This window comes from Sylvia atricapilla, chromosome 4, assembly GCF_009819655.1.
Source record: "Sylvia atricapilla isolate bSylAtr1 chromosome 4, bSylAtr1.pri, whole genome shotgun sequence".
NCBI lineage: Eukaryota > Metazoa > Chordata > Aves > Passeriformes > Sylviidae > Sylvia > Sylvia atricapilla.
The window spans coordinates 54,522,676-54,539,061 of record NC_089143.1 but is presented as its reverse complement, the minus strand read 5'-3'; the positions used below and the strand labels follow the sequence as shown (position 1 = coordinate 54,539,061).

The following is a 16,386-nucleotide window of genomic DNA, read 5'->3' as shown; positions in this document are numbered from 1 at the left end:
TCAACATCACATCTCCCCTCCTGACATCCATCCCAGCCATCAACTCTTGGAAAGAAGCAGGAGGTGATATAGTTTTCTGAGACAAATGTATTACAGACACCTATGTTGATTCAAAAGCAAAAGGCTGCATTAGGAAATGATAAATAAAAGGCCAAATGATTTTAGAGAAATCAAGCTAATCTTACTACCCTGGCAGATAAGCAGTCAGATGTCCTGCTTGTCATAATTAATAAGGGAACTTCATGTCACTTAAACCACAGTGCTGACTTCAGTGATCCTTCCCCTTTTGGGAAGGAAGGATCAAAGGGACTGATGCAGAAGCTACCAGACTCCCAATGGTTGAGAGGCTCCCTGAACTATGTAAATAAAAAGCAGAGATAAGGGACAGAAAAAGTACATGTTAACTCCATTTCTCTTGTGAAAAACAACTATATGCAAAACTACTTGTTTCTGCTCAACAGAATGCTCATTTAGAGACCATAAAACTGAAACACAAAAACAGCAACAAAAAAATACCAACCTGAGAATGCCTGAAAAAAACCTCATCGTTTTCACTTTCTTTGCTATAAAAAAAAACAAAACAAAAACAAACCAACATATTACAAACACAAAACCAGACTTGTCTTGTAACAAAAACAAGCAGGACTTCTGCACACAAAGGCTTTTACATTCTTGCTACTCCTGCACACTCACTAATTCACACAGTAAATGAAGGGATTCTCTGGGCTGCAGCACTTCAAGCTGCTACACTAAGTATTTTTTGCTTCCTCTCAGGAGCTATTTGAGAACAATTATGTCATTTAATTCCAGTGCCCTTAATTCAAACCAATACAACTATCCCAACAAATGTAACTGTTGAGAGACACTGTCATCTCAGGTGAGCAGAGTGAGGCTGTACAGCTCTCACAGAAGAATGTAGCACAAGGGAGAGGGCTGGATTCCCAACCTAGAGGCCAGGTAAGACAGGTCCTGCCTTCCCCTGTGGAGCATGCTGGTTCAGGTGCTCCACAGCTGATTTCTTTTCAAGTCTGCACCATCAGCACCTCCAGTAACATTCCTATCATGCTGGGAAAAGAGCCTTGGTGGCATGTGCTGCAGGGCAAAGCCCACACAACACACACGGTGCCTCCATGAAGCTCTGCTCGGAAGTGAACATGGTGGGTAATCTGCTCTGTGGCATGTCATGCCCACAGCCTGGGTGGGAGATCTCTCAGGCTACAACCACAGGGAAAGGAAAATACATATATATATAAAATATATATATGTAAAATAAAATTAGAATCACCTTTCTTCAGGTGGAATTTCCATGTCATCAGGTCCTGCTCTGTCTGTAGGCTTGGATGAGCTAAAGCTTTCCATACTCTGCAATAGAGGAAATATTAAAGCAGTAAGATATATATGAGAAACAGGTTCAAGCTGCAGGCCATTAAACAGATCAAATACCAAAGAAATATCCAACAAAATTTCTATGAAAAAGGTAACACTCACACTACTGCCCACTGCACAACAAACCCCACACTTTATTGCAAGAAAACCCAACTTGCTCACTCCTTCATCTCTTTCATCAGAGGACCTCAAAATGTCAGACCAGAATAATGCTGCATGGTACCCCGCCAGCTCCCAGTTTACAGACTGACAGACAGCCTAGGCTTGGGAGCAATCCTTTGGTCTGTGCAACTCCTCTAAGAGCAGGTAGCAAAATCCACAGCAACCTTTCAGCAGAACTCCTTATGTTCATGTTAGAAAACTCTCCACTTCTCAGCCAAACCCTTCCTTAGTTTCCTCTTAAACAGGCATAAGAATGCAAAGAGACTGCACAGACGCAATGCTGGGATAGTATGAATGCAGGGCAAGCAATCCAACTGGTTATGACCTCTTGCTCTGAGATTTGTCTGCCATTAAGAACTTTAACACTGTTGAGTACTCTGAGGACAAGCCATGTGGCCACTTCAAGAACATGTCCAGGAGGCTTTCCACCCTGGGTTTTGGGCAAGTCCCTCTTAAACAGGAGGAAGCGGTTCCTGCCCTGGAAACTACATGCACAGACTTCTTTGGGCAGTCACAGCCCTCTCTCATCTCTACACCTTCAGCCCCATGTGGTGACACAGGTCAGTCATTCCAGCCTTGCCTAATTTGATTCTTCAAGTCCAACTGATACCTGACTACCACGTCCCTAAAATGTGGTTACAAGCTTTTAATGCTTTGTGGTTGGTTTGCTTGGGAGTCTAAGCAGAACTGACAATCTCTCCACCGCTGACTTGTGCTTTTGAGCCAGATGCAATCAGACAGCAAAGAGGAAAGCTTCCACACACTGTCCTACATACTCTTTCAGGCTTTGAAAAAAAAGGAATGCTCAGAAAAGGGTGCTTAAGGAGAGACAACATCACAAACTTGTTTACATGACAAAGGCCTATTAGTAAAGGGTAAGTGCATGTTATGTTATACTCCAAGTAGGTAGTCTAATTGGGGTTATTATTTGATGTGTAAAGGTGTAGCCGAAAGAAAGCTAAACCATCACACATCCTTCTGGCAGTCTCTGAAATGAAATGCAAGTATGTAATAAACATACTCATTAAAACTTAAAAGGCAGCTTCTGCTCTTCCAAAACAATAGCACCATGCTCTCTGCAAGATGTTTCATAATGATACTTGCAGTTGATCATCCCATTCTGACATTTCCTATAGCAGAGCAAGCAAGAACCACACTCTGGTCATCTTGGTCAAAGTGTTTTTAATACAAGATTAGTTCATTTTACATTCCTTTCAGCCTTTGCCCTTCAAGAGACCAAAAAATGAGGGGCAGGGTAAAGTCCAGTGGACACAGCTAGGTTTGAGGACATTTCTTCTGGGCACATTTGAAGACTTCATGAATGTTTTTCAGGTCCACAGCAAAAGTGGACACTACTGTCAGTACTTCCTTTCCTAAATCCTGAGAAAAATCCTCATTTATATCAAAACTACTTGACACTCCACAGGCACAGAGAAAAGGTGCTGAAAAGATCATAAGCACTAGAGCTTTGCCTGTCTTAAATTGCATTGCTACAAGCAAAGACAGAAGTGTGAATGTGTCTGTCTCACTCTGCTTTCATGGAGTATCACATGAGAAGATTGTGGATACTGAACACTAAATTTAGGTTACTAAATTGAGCACAGTACACAATTTTTGGCATCCTGTCTTCTTTTGATCATAAAGAAAAGCAAATCCATCTCTCTCTAGAATCTCTGCACAGGATAAGAACATCAGATCATTGCAATTTTGTGATCTAAACAAAATGAATCCAAACACAAGGTGACATTAAGAACTTGCTTTGAGCAGGCTCTAGAACTTAATCAAGCACCTCTGAGGGAAATGGCCTATAGCTCAGGACAGCGTTTTCACACAGCTCTTGCTGTTCCTGTTAACTGTGCAATGCACACTTGGTGCAGGCACAGCACTTGTGACACTGCACACAGACCCTGCGCTGAAGCACACTGCGGTTTCTCAGCTGCTGACACTCCAATCAGCGTTTGCTCTGGCTGAGAGGGAAGGAGGGTGAACCAGTTTTATTCTACAGCTTACAGAAGTAAGCAAACTGTTCTCTATTGTGAAGGTCACACGAGAATATGCTGGAGAAGTTCTACAGTATTCCAGATTTTTACAGCGTTATAACAAAGTCATTGATGTCTTCAGTAAAAGGTGGATAGAGGGATCACCTTTTGGACCAACACACTTCAAAGTGCTTTCCAAATCGCAAGCACCCAAGTAAAACACAGGCTTTAAGGAAAAGGCATAAAACACCTTTGTCATCTCATTATCAAGCAGTCGCTTGAAATCTAGTTTCAGAACTTAGCAGGAATATGAAAAGAAACTTGACCTGAACATAAGAATCTACACCTAAGGTTCCAAACTCCTTGCAAGGCTTTTCAAAGACTGGGAAAAAAACCTATATCCTTTTACCCTTTCCAAAATCTTTAACCAAATTCAATAGGAAAAAAGCAAGAAGTTATAGAAAATGACTACACGGATTATCATAGTAGAAACATGGCTTCTCAGTTGCTTCATCACAGAGATTACAAGTGTGGGATCCAGCGTTTCCCATAGTCCAAAACAGGCACTGAGGCCTGTACTGCAGGCAAAAATGGCTACCTAAAGGAACCAGATGTGCATTGAAATAAAAAAAGAGTTTTTGCCATCCTAGTAACAGACATCAAATAGTGCAGCTGGCTTACCACAGGACTGTCCTGGTTGTCATTAAGCTCTGAGAGCTTAGTGCTGGATTTCTGCCGTTTTGATTTGTTCCTTTCACTAAGGTATCCAGAGCTGGTGTCTTGTAATTTTTCTGCATCTTGAGCAGCTAGAATACAATCTTCAAGACTGTTGAATCCAGAGGGGATGTTTTCCTTGTTGACAACTTCCCTAAAAAGAAAAGGGACATTGCAGCAAGAGATTGTTTAAAACACTCTCTTGCTACATTTATGGTAGCAATAGAGAACTACATCGTACTGACTGGTGTAGTTCCAGCAACATGATCTATTCCCCATGAAACCATCTCTGGTTCTTCCCAATGTAGCCAAAAACACACACTGTGCAATGCTAAATCCCACTGAGGAGTGAAAGCCAAGTGTATGCACCTTAGATGAGAAAGCTATGGGGATCCAGGTTTGGAATTGGATTCACTTGCACTAAACCCAACACACAGAAGCCCTCACATGGAAGCTGGACTAGCCCCTGGCTGTCTGTGGAATTTTTATAGAGAGTACGAAGCATATTTTCCTCTGAGACACGTGGTTTTAATTTAGAAAAGTGATTCACAGCTGCAGTCCAGGGATCTCCTTTGGTGCATGACACTGCATAATTTGCCCTCTTACTCATAACCCTCAAATGCAAGAGCAGGACTGTGGTGCTTGAGCCAAATGCTTGATTTCTCTTTGGGAATTACACAAAACATAAAAGGGAATGCACCTCTGCAATGGTAACACAACTGCTAGGACAGAGGACTGCTTTGCTATGTTGGGAAGAGAGTGTGACAGCCAGCCCTAAGTCGTCACGTGGTGCACTCCTGGGACTCTCTGGGCTTGCAGGATTTGTGCATCTTTACCAGAAGCCTGGCATATGGATTATCTTGCCCTGTTGGATACTTCAGCAGGCAGTTTTCCATTTACCACTTGTTAAGTAGTCTTCCCTCTACTTTGCCCAGCAGTGAAGATACACATACATATCACAACACCACGGAACAGGAGAAACACAAGGTGTCTCATTACCCTGACAGAATCTAAAAGGCAGCTTGCTTACTTGACACTGAAACTGGAACCTTTGCTAACCCTCTGTGTGGCTGTCTTACACAGCGCTGTGCAACTCCAAAGCCTGCTTTCATGAGCAGCAGGAGAATTCATCTAGACTTGACTGGTGTGATAAGAAACCAGTTACTCTGTAGTATCTGGACAGAGCCAGCATGGCAAGTATTCAGAACAAAAACAAAACTAGAAGGTTTCTAGATGACAGATCTCTAGGTTTTGTTGGTGGAAAAGAGCTACAAGGAGGTATGATACATCTCTGGCTAAACCTCTAAGATAACATATGTGCCTTTGTGGAAGTTTTTACAAATCCTTCAGCAGACCAATTACACATTCAGAGCCTGTAGATCATGTAATCTTCAAAGCCTGGGAGTTCACCTATGTGATTTTGTGATAAACACTCTTCCTGCCTGTAGTCCCATTTTGTGACATTACAAATCCTCTTGTGATGCATCACAAGGCAAGGAGATGAAGTCACTGATAATCAAAAAAACAACAGAAAGACGTTTTGAAAGGAATACTCAATTTTGATAATTTACCCAGAGAAATCCCAGCAATCTGACCTAAGGGAACCAGGGAAAACAATTTGGACCACAGCCAGCATTCAAAACTTCCAACGTGCTTTAAATCCTTGGCTCCAGCTTTCTGGACAGAGCCTGAATAACTGTGTCAATCATATCTAGGGGCAGCTCTGTAATGCAGTGTTGAAGAGAAACCCCGCAGTACTATATGCTTCCAAACACGTACACTAGCCAGTCACTGACCTACTTACCTGAGAAGCCTGTCAGCAGGGCTACTTAACAAGAAAAACTACTTTAGAGCTGCTGCCAGATGCTTCGGTGACTTGCAAGTGCCAATTTCCCAGGCCACCTTTACAGTGAATTTTGATTCACCATGAAAATTGTGCCCCCTTTTTTTTTGTAACTACAGATTTTTTTGTACAACAGCAGCACTGACACATTTTGGGAAGTACCACGGATATGATATTAACATGAGGTATTGATGGTTATGCCCCAGTATAAAAGTAGTTTCATATAAGAAGGTACAGATCCAATAGAATTTGGGGAATTCAACACCCAGGAAACAACAACAGGAGACTAAATGTTTAGTTTGGAATCAACTTTAAATCCTAGTGATCCAATACTGCAGTGAGGCAGTAACTAGTGCTGTGTTACAGATAAACACATGAGTTAAGCACTGATTAGAATGTGGCCTTGCAAAGTCTGTGCTACAGTTTCTCAAATACAGCTATGCCTTGTGTAACAAGTTTGTTAAAGCTGTGGTGGTAACGCATTTGTACCACACAACATATGTCACAACTAGAGGAGTATGAATGAAAAAACAGGTATTATCTTTACTCTTTGACAGACATTTAATGAAATGCACAACTAAGTCATGTTTAAACTTTGTGTAATAGAGTGGATAAAGAAAATAATCTCAGATTCTGATTAATCAAAAGGAAGAGTTTTCTAATTTCAGACAAACTCCCAAGTCTCCTCACTAAATCCCAACACAAGCTGTGCCTCCACACACAAAAGAGGAACTCAATCTTATTTTTGAAGACATCCTGAATTCAGAAAAGCAGCTGAGCCCAATGTTTTTATCTAAAAAAAGATAGTTGGCAGCAGAACCAACTGCTTGGGAATTTCCACTAATGCAACAAATACTGTAAGTAAGAAATTCCAAATACTGTGATTAAAATTTTGACTGCATAAACCCCCTAGATACTTATCATGCTTTGCCCTACTCCATGATCTAGTAAACTCTCAATTTCCCATCTCTAACTGATGCAATGGAGCTCTGCACAGGCACTGAAGTCTTCTTGGCACTTTCAACTCGAGGCAAAGGTCAGTGCCTTTCATAACAGAACACAGCATTGCCTGATAAGAAGACATGAGTGGGGCAGACTGAAATATACTTTCCAAAACAAAGAAACCAGGCTCATACTTGTCTCTGCTTCTCCGGGCTTCCTCCTGCTCTTTGTGGTGTCGCCTCCTCTGCCTGGCAGACACATTAGAAGAGGCTGAAGATGTCCCGGATTCAGAGTCCTCTGAACTCTGGCCACTTGAGCCATGAACATCAAAGAGATGCTGCTCCACGGCTGAGCGGATTGTCTTCTCTAAATACCTGTCAAGCCGAAAAATAAGGTCAATGGAGCTCAAAGACTTTGTGGAGCTCCCTCTCTGCAACAATAAATAAAACAAGGGTATCTGTGGGTTATGTTTTCTTAGGATGGCAAAGCAGCACTAAATGTTCCAGTGCTATGCCGTATGCAAAGAGCAAAGCCAAAATCTTCAGATACCCACTGGTTCAAGTGCCTCAGAATAGCTGAGCCTTCCCAATTAATATCGCTCTTTTTATTTCTAGGGATGTCTGAAATTTCAGTAAAACAACTAATTTTACTTACTGCAACTACAGACATTGGTGCCTTACTTCCATCCTCCACTTAAAAGCCCCTGCTGTGACAAAATTTCATTTGATACCCAGCCATGCTGATAGTGGTCAAACCTGTTGTGCAATACCTGCTCAGTAAGACAAAGGATCACCTGCAAGAAGATGATTCACTGCTGTCTCACAGAGGGATGACAATAAGTAAACAGTAGCTCACTTCCAACTCCTCACATGCATTGTGACCAAGCATGGGTTTTGTTCTGAGTTCATGCTGTTTTCACACTTTCTTGGGCCACATTGTTGTGTATCCACAGCCACCCTGACACCAGTGTGAGAGCGCCCTGCAGCTACAGATGTGGGACTACTTGAACTTCCAACACAGTGGAATTTTCATTTTGCTACCGTCTTTTCTTGTAATGTTTCCTTCCTTCCTTTATCAGAGGAAGCTTTTATGGGAAAAGTATTTTTTTTTCAAAGAGATCGTACAGAAACACATTTTTGTATACATTCCCATACCATCTCTGTTTCTTGCAGCGCTTTAAGCAGTCACTGAAGAATGGATTGTTCAAACATGCATTACAAAGTCCATGTATGGCTTCTACTGTTTTTTTTTTTTTTCCATAATTAAAATGTTATTTCAGGATTTGCTGGTTAATTTTCAAGTGAGTAGCTATGGTACAGGAATCTGTGCTTGGGCTGATTTCTCCTTTACGAAAGCTGTGCTAAGCTGCCATACTTTAAAGCCTGCTGGGACTTCAGTTCCTGGAAAAGTCAGAAGATTTTACCAACTGCAAAAGCCCGGATGGTTTAACTAGGCAAGTATGTCTGTATTTCACTATTGACAAAGATCAGTTCTGCAAACACATCAGCCACTGGGAACTCCCAGCTCTGGCAAAGGAGTCGACTCATTTTAGCTCTGCTCCTCCCAGTTACACCAGTAGGGTCAAGTCACGTCCTCTGCTGGGATGCAACAGGGAGCAAACAAGAGCAAGAGGATGACACAGAGCAAACAGCTTATTGAAATATGCAAGTTCTGCCTAAGCAAAACATCACAGGCACAGTGAGCAAAGAACCAAGGGCCTGTGAAGTTTTCAGAAGGAAGTGATTTATTATCACTGGAGATTAATTGCTTTGGGAAACAATCCTTTATCCTGCCTGCTTTTTGTTTATGTAAGAACAAATCTTAAAGAGAAATCAAAGAATAACCAGCAATACTTTAAAAAGCTCCAAGAAAGATAGCTACAAAATTGTAAAAGACACTTACTCTCCAGAAGCAGGAACATTGCTACTGACTTGTGATACATGGGCACTGTATAAAAGAAAAAAAAGAGAAGAAAGTTAGATCTTATCATCAAAATAAGAGTTTAAAACCTCTTGCTCTTTGCAGTGCTAGGATTTAAAGGTCTGAGCTGTCTCAACAATTGTGTACACGTCACAGGTTTTCCCCTTAAGGAATTTTCACTCCCACTGTGATGTGGCACATTTTGACAAATCAATATCCTCAACAATTAATTTCTCTGTCACTCTCATGCAATAAGCAAAGGTCTAACAGCAAGTATTTCAACTTCAACATGTTACAGATTTTTTTTGTTTGTTTACTTGTGGGCTTTCTGCTGCTGATGTTTTAGCCTCATCACAGAAGTCTTTGCCTTTTGAAGCTGACTTGAAAATGTATACACTTAATATTTAACTGCTCTCTCTGTTTAACTATTCTCTCTTTGAACATGCTCAAAAGAACATATTCATATTCTTTGCTTCACATTTTAAAAAATAAAATCTATGCACTCTTCTCTCCTTTTTATCCCAGTCTGTTATCAGGCTCAGGAAGAGCTGACACAAACGTAGATGCTATCACTTGCTGTTCAGAGCCCTTCTGAACAAGCTGACCTGGCACAGGTGTCACTGCTTTCTTCCCTCTGCCAAGCTGAGTCCCATCCTGCCCCTTTCTCACCTACTGACTCAGCTAACTCAGCCTTGCAGATAAGGTGACACTGCCTATTCATCCTGCAACCTCCCTTAAGTTAAATGAACTACAGGCGTAGGGGTTTCATTTCAAATTTTCCTCATATTAGCAGAATACAACTGGCTGATAAATCCCAGTAAAATGTGGTCAGGGTACAAAAGCCAGGCTGGATGCAAGATGTTCTTCCTACCAAAATAGCCATTCACTCTTTTCATCAGTTTCTCTCAAATCATTTCATTGCAGAACCATCAACAACTGATTTGCCTTTGCTACCCAGAGGTTTCCTCTCTGCTTCCCTTGAATACTTTGCACTTCACTGGATGGGGCTAGAGGTAGCTAAGAAGCACTCTCAGATAACCACTCTGTGGCTTTACTGGGTTTCAGCATCACTTGGGCAGAAGGCAGGCAACAGAAGAGAAGGATAAGTGAGGGGTCACTACAGCTATTTTAAGAAAACCAACAAACCAGCGTGACTCCTCCCCACAAACACCCAGCTGCAAATTACACTTGCAGTGTGCTTCAGGCTGAGCCAGTGTGTTCACCTGGAGTCTAACCACATACACATCCCTGCCAGCTTCACTCAGTGCCACTCTCCAGTCCCCGCACAGGTCACCAGCATGGTGGCATACCAGGAAAGTAGTCCTGGGCTTGCCAGTATGTCCCACATACCTGCACAGGACCTGACCAGTTGTGTCATTCAGATAATTTCATGAAGACATACAAACAACTATTACTGTACCTATAATTACAGATAAATTATCTGCATACAGGAAATAAAATTTGAAAGATCACACTTCCCACATCCAACACCTTGACTATCAACTACAGGATGGTGCCGGAATTTGAAGCGCACATTTCAAGCACCCTACTTGCTTTCCTGTTTGCTTACAGGAACTATGTGGCCTCTTCCCAGCTCAAAACTATTTTTTAAGACCTGGTCTCCCATGAAGACATATTAGCAAGTAAGGCGCTAGTGTGCTAGGCTAACTCACACTATAAGATACAATTCCTGTGCTTGCTACAGCTCCCACACCCATGAGAGTAGATTAATGGTGTATCACTTTTTATAGTATCTGCATGCAAACCAAACTGAGTGAGGGTGCCTTTCATACCACACTTTTCTTCTCTGTTTTCATGCCAGGAAAGTGGTAGTGGAGAGGAAGAAAGTATTGTTTGGATTTTAGCTTTTTTGTAAGATCCCTAGAATACAGGTTTTTCTACCAATAAAATTTTTTCTAACACACCAGTAGATTCTGTAGTTGTCTAATTCACAGTTAACTGTGTGCTTTACTAACAGCCATTCAGTTTTAAGTATGTTAACCTGACTAAATTTTAATGATGCGTAACAATTAACTTATTGTATCTAGAAAAGCCCTATTCAGTCAATACAGAATCTGTTAGAAAGACAGTAACATGGTGATTTGCAAATTACTGACAAATAACAAGGAAGTATGTACCCATTATATGCCAGCTGAGTGGATGACTACAAAATGAAGCTCTGACATTCTGATTTTATTGTACTGAATCCAAGTTTATCCTTAGCTCTGTGATAACTTAATGCTCTTTTCTTAGCTCCCCCTCAGTAAGACAGAGATTTTAAATCAGAGTTTTTCTAGATACACTAACTTCCTTTTAATTCCACAACTGGAAATTTTTCTGGCTGTTTCATATTGAAGCTTAATTTAAACGTGCTGCTAAGTTGCTTTGCTTACTCTCCACCAACCTTTCTTACACCAAAGAACTTCACATCCAAAACAAATGGTGGAGGGGAAAGAGTTACACAGTGGTTTTAGGAGTCGAGCCTGCTGCAGGACAGAACAGGCAGTACAAAAGCATGCTGGCAAACTCAAAGACACCACCCTGTAAGGATTTCAGAGCCCAGACAAGCAACCAGGCAGGCAGGGTGTATCCTGTGGGCTTTTCCAAACTTCTTGGGTGGCAAAAGTGGCTCTGCTGTTGGATTTATGTGGAGCAGGCAGGGCGAGCCATGCCTAGAAGAGCCCTCTTGTCATGCCCGCCTGTGCAGGCAGCTGCCCTGCTCAGTAAATCATCCAGACAATGGGAACTCATGTTCTGCTTCAGTTAATTATTTTCTCCTCACATCTGCTCCATTTCACTGGTAGTACGCTCAATTATCCCCACAGCTAGATTATCTTTATTAGATTATGCAGCTGCTGTTGCAGAGCACGCTGAGAAATACCAACTTTTCATAGAAATTACAGGTTCTTCTCAGGTGACTGAAGGCAGCAGGACAGTTTCCCAGTACTGGGGAACTTTTACTGTCAGAAAACCAGCCAGAAAACCTTCATAAAGGCACACAACTGTTTTAAGTGCTATGAACTTTTGAACTGGTTTCTTATGACCCTTATGCTTTTCCTTTTGGGAAGTCTGACCTCTAGCACTTCCCAGTTTTGTCTAACTTGTTTACCCAAGCCTTTTGCTCACTTTCAGAGGTGCTTTATCAGCTCTGGATAATGTCTTACTTCACAGGTAAGGCAAACTCTCACTGCCTAGCCTCCTTTCTTCTGTTCCAGCCTCAAGGACAAGAAGGTGGTATTTTCCAACACCATTAAATCTCACCTATGCCTCCTAACTAGTACTCCCTAAGTTTAAAAGATGTACACTGGATTGAGGATTATCTCATGCAAAGCCTGCACCTTATCTGGTCTGCTTGGGCATCTTGTGATAGCAGATGCTGGATATCAATGAGTTGGATATCAAAGCCCCTTCTCCTGATTTCTTTCACTCAAGCCACTATTGAGCAAAATATCTTGGCATCTAGACAAAAAGAGCAAAGAAAAAACATCAAACAGAGCAAACTAGGAAACTGACATACTGGCATAGTGTTTTCCCAGATTGGGTCTTCATTTATGAAGTCATTTAATTAATTCTTGACAATACCTAATGGCCTAATTCATGAGCTACACTTGCTGTCTGATACTAAAGTCACCTGTTCCTGAGACGTATTTACAGACCATCTGCTTGATTCAGGAAGCAAAGCTGGCTTTTGTTCTTGTTTTTGCTTTTTAAAAAGCTGAGCGCAACAGTAATAAAGCCCCAAAAGTTGCACAAACTTTTTACCATTTTGCTATTCCAGCAAAGTTGAAGATGTTTAAATGGCTTTGACATAAAAAATGGGAAATTTCTGAAGTGCTCCTGAATGCAGTATTTCAATCCCTGATTTAGGAAGTTCCTATTCATAAGTATTTATATGGTTTAAATGCTCTCCACTCTCCACACTGTGACATGCAATACTGCAAAGTCACACGGGATCCATTTTAACACAACTGCTTTATTTGAGACACTTTCAAAGAGAAGCGTTGTGATGGCATACAAAATGTGAAAATCATGAGTTTAAAAACAAAAGGGGTGTGCTCTTAGTCACTGGGATGTCCCATCACACAGAGGACACGCTTTCATTATTTTCTCAGCATCTTTACACTTTCACAAGCTCAGATCAAATTACCATTCCTTTAGATGTGGTAACTTATTTTTTTACACTACTTTGTTACTCCACAGAAAACTAACCCCACTAAAAGCAACTTTACTCGGGATTCCTAATGTTTTGCAGTTGCACCTCCTTTATGACGGATGCACACTGACACCTACTGCTTGAAGCAGAGACAACCCTGTAGGGGATTCATAGAGACCACATGATGCAGCTTGGCGAATTGGCATGGCTACGCCTGTGCAGGCTCCCCTGCTGAGCAGGGAAATAATCCTCAGGGAGCCTGCATGGCAGTCGGGCATCCAGAGCAGGGGCACCCGGTGGCCTGGTGTTTACTTTCAGCCAGTGCAGGTGTGATGGACACGAACCTGCATCACATAATGTAACCATGATTTGTGATGGGGCCCAGCACTCCTGCGCACTTAGGACCTCTTATGGCACATCTCATGGAGGGGGAAGTGTCCAGTGTGAAGGTGGCCAAGCAAATTTCTGAGCAGGTGTGAAATCCAGAGCAAAGTTTTCCTGTTTCTTCAGGACACTGACCTAAGAGCAAACAGCATAAAACATCTTACCCAATAAACTTCAGGGTAAGAATACCTGACCTGCATTATTTAAAGAGTCGTCTCAAATAAAAACTGTTCCAAGGAGAAACCGTCAGTTGTACTGAATGATGCCCACAGAAGTAATTCTAGGAAAAGGAGCAGGCAAAACTGTCTGATGCCTTGCCCTGTACTCATGTGCATTTAATGCAATCTTTGGAACTGCTTGTGATGTCAGGTCTCATCACAATTTCAGTTTGATGCTCTACATGTTAACAGGGAAGCTCCACACTACAAAGCTTCTGCTTTTCTCCTCTGTAGTACCACTCTGGCTTATCTCAGGACACAGCCATCAGAGAGCTCCTCTGAAAGCACCTACATGACCAGTGTCACATCTAAGGCACATACGCCAGCACAAAGCATGCCTCAAGATCCCCTGTCTTCTGAAAACTCACTCACTGCACATGTGGAGTGGAAATGTGCTTACAGGGACTTGTCACTGCCAGATGCTGCTTCATTACCTGAAACTGCCAAATGTTTCTCAGTACTGATTACTTAATGCAGCTGGCATTCACAGTCTCACTAAAGAATTACACAAGGAGCAGTAAAAGGAGCACTTTTTAACAATCTCAACTCCCTTTACCACAAAGTTTTGTTACAAAAGGCTTTGGAACATAAACACCCTTCAGGCATGACTCTCTGGAACAATCAATCATCTAGCAAGGTTTTCCTCTTCTTTTAACTGTATAGAAATCTTCTTGCCTGGTACTGAGCACAGCTGAGCCAACAAATTATCTAATCAAAGACTACAGAGAGGGAGAGGATAACCCTGGTCAGCAGCACATGAATGGATTCAAGCCCCAGGTCTCTTGAACTGGTCAAGCTGACATCATCCTTATTAACCCAAATGAGAGAGGGCTCCAGCTACGAAATTAATAATTTTCTGCCCAAATATATTAATAAACTATATGTGCACATTCTCTCTTGCACCAGTATTATTATTTAACATAAACATCCTCCCCTCTCTGTCTAAAACTCAGGGGGAGTATCTGTGCTCTGGTTCATTTTTTACAGAAGCTAGGACCTCCATGCTCTTTTCTCCATCTTAAAACAGTCTTCCCATTTCTTTAATCATCTTCACAAACCTAAAGCCATTGGAACATGGGTGACTTGAAACTGTGTAAGGCTCCACCTGTCTCTTGTACAGGGGTATCCATACTTCTAAGTGTACTGAAAATACCTCCTTTGTATATCCACTGTCATGTGATTACTTCAACTTGAGTTTTCATCCCATGCCTCCCTTTCATCCCTCCATGAACAAGTATGTTCACATCCTTTTTTTTCCAGATGTGAGGAACTCCTATTTCATGGCAAAGATTTTCATTATTAGACCTCAGGTATATGACTTTATTACTTATGTTATTATTTTAATAGTATATATCTTAAATTTGATGCTTATCTTTATAAATATATATAAAATATCTTATATATATTTTATGAGTTTATCTATATATCTCACTCTATATAGTATCTCCCTGTCACACATTTTCCCCCAGAGGACACCACCAATTTATTCACCCTCCTAAATTTCTGCTATAAGCTCAATTAATGAACTTGATTTGACTTTATTACGCTAGTGGCTATTAAGGAAAAGAAGTTCATGGCATTTAAGGACCTCCAGCAGCAATCCCCTTCCTCTCCTACCAGTAATATCTACAGGTCTCACCTTCTCCCTAACCCATCTTTAAGTTCTAGTACTCATTCCCACTCTTTCCATATAGATGGCATGATATAAAACATTTTGCTGACATCAGACAGATTAGGTGTACTCCTTTTTTTCCTCCCTCTGGAAAGTCTTTTGAAAAATAATGTGGTTGTACTGGTGTCACCACTCTTTACAAACCCATGTTACATTTTGTCTCCTTTACTGCTCACTCTCATACTATTACAGACTGTTTATTCCCTTACTAAGTAGCAGTGGTGATAAAGTCTTGACCATCCCAATATCAAAAGAAAAAAAACACCCCAACAAATCAGTGTCATTTTAAGAAATAGGATTGGTGGCATTCTGACAGTTCTGACTTAAAAGTTAAGACCTTCAGCACTTGTCTTATTGTTAAAAACAGCAACCAGGGAAACATCTCCATTGTTAGCTGACATGGTACAGAATAATCAAGTCTCTGATTTGATGCTACTAAAACTGATTTATGGAGAGTGTGAAGGTTTTGGCTGGGGTTGGGTTAACTCTCTTCCCAGTGGCTGGTATGGGGCTGTGTTTTGGATTTTTGCTGAACACAGGGTTGATAACACAGAGATGTTTTTGTCATTGCTGAGCAGGGCTTATACACAGCCAAGGCCTTTTCTGGTTTTTGTACTGGCAGGGAATTTAGGGGTGCATGGGAGGCTGGGAGGAGACAGAGCCAGGCCAGGTGACCCAAACTGACCAAAGGGATATTCCAGACCATATGACATTATGCTCAGTATTTAGAGTGGGGGGAAGAGGGAGGAAGAGAGGGACATTTGGATTGATGGCATCTGTCTTCCCAAGAAACCATTACATTTGGCAAGGCCCTGCTCTCTGGAGATGGCTGAACACCTGCCTGCCCACGGGAAGACTGAACGAATTCCTTGTTCTGCTCTGCTTGTGTGCATGGCCCTTTCCTATTAACCTGTCTTTATCCCAAACCATGAGTTTTCCAGTTCTTACCCATTCCAGTTCTCTACCAAATCTCGCTGGTGGGGGAGTGAGCGAAGCAGCTGGTGGCTGGCTGG

General features: G+C 41.7%; 1 protein-coding gene across 3 annotated transcripts in view; it reads right to left on the bottom strand.

The window, feature by feature from the left end:
- The window catches only part of FAM13A (family with sequence similarity 13 member A), a 117,620-nt gene that overhangs the window by 31,744 nt on the left and 69,490 nt on the right, over window positions 1–16,386 (bottom strand). For all 3 annotated transcript variants that reach the window (XM_066317951.1, XM_066317949.1, XM_066317950.1), the window contains 5 exons: window positions 8,929–8,973; window positions 7,221–7,400; window positions 4,209–4,395; window positions 1,286–1,362; window positions 521–563 (listed from right to left, as the gene is read on the bottom strand). In XM_066317951.1, coding sequence (XP_066174048.1) covers window positions 521–563; window positions 1,286–1,362; window positions 4,209–4,395; window positions 7,221–7,400; window positions 8,929–8,973 — 532 coding nt within the window. The remainder of the gene's footprint in view (window positions 1–520; window positions 564–1,285; window positions 1,363–4,208; window positions 4,396–7,220; window positions 7,401–8,928; window positions 8,974–16,386) is intronic.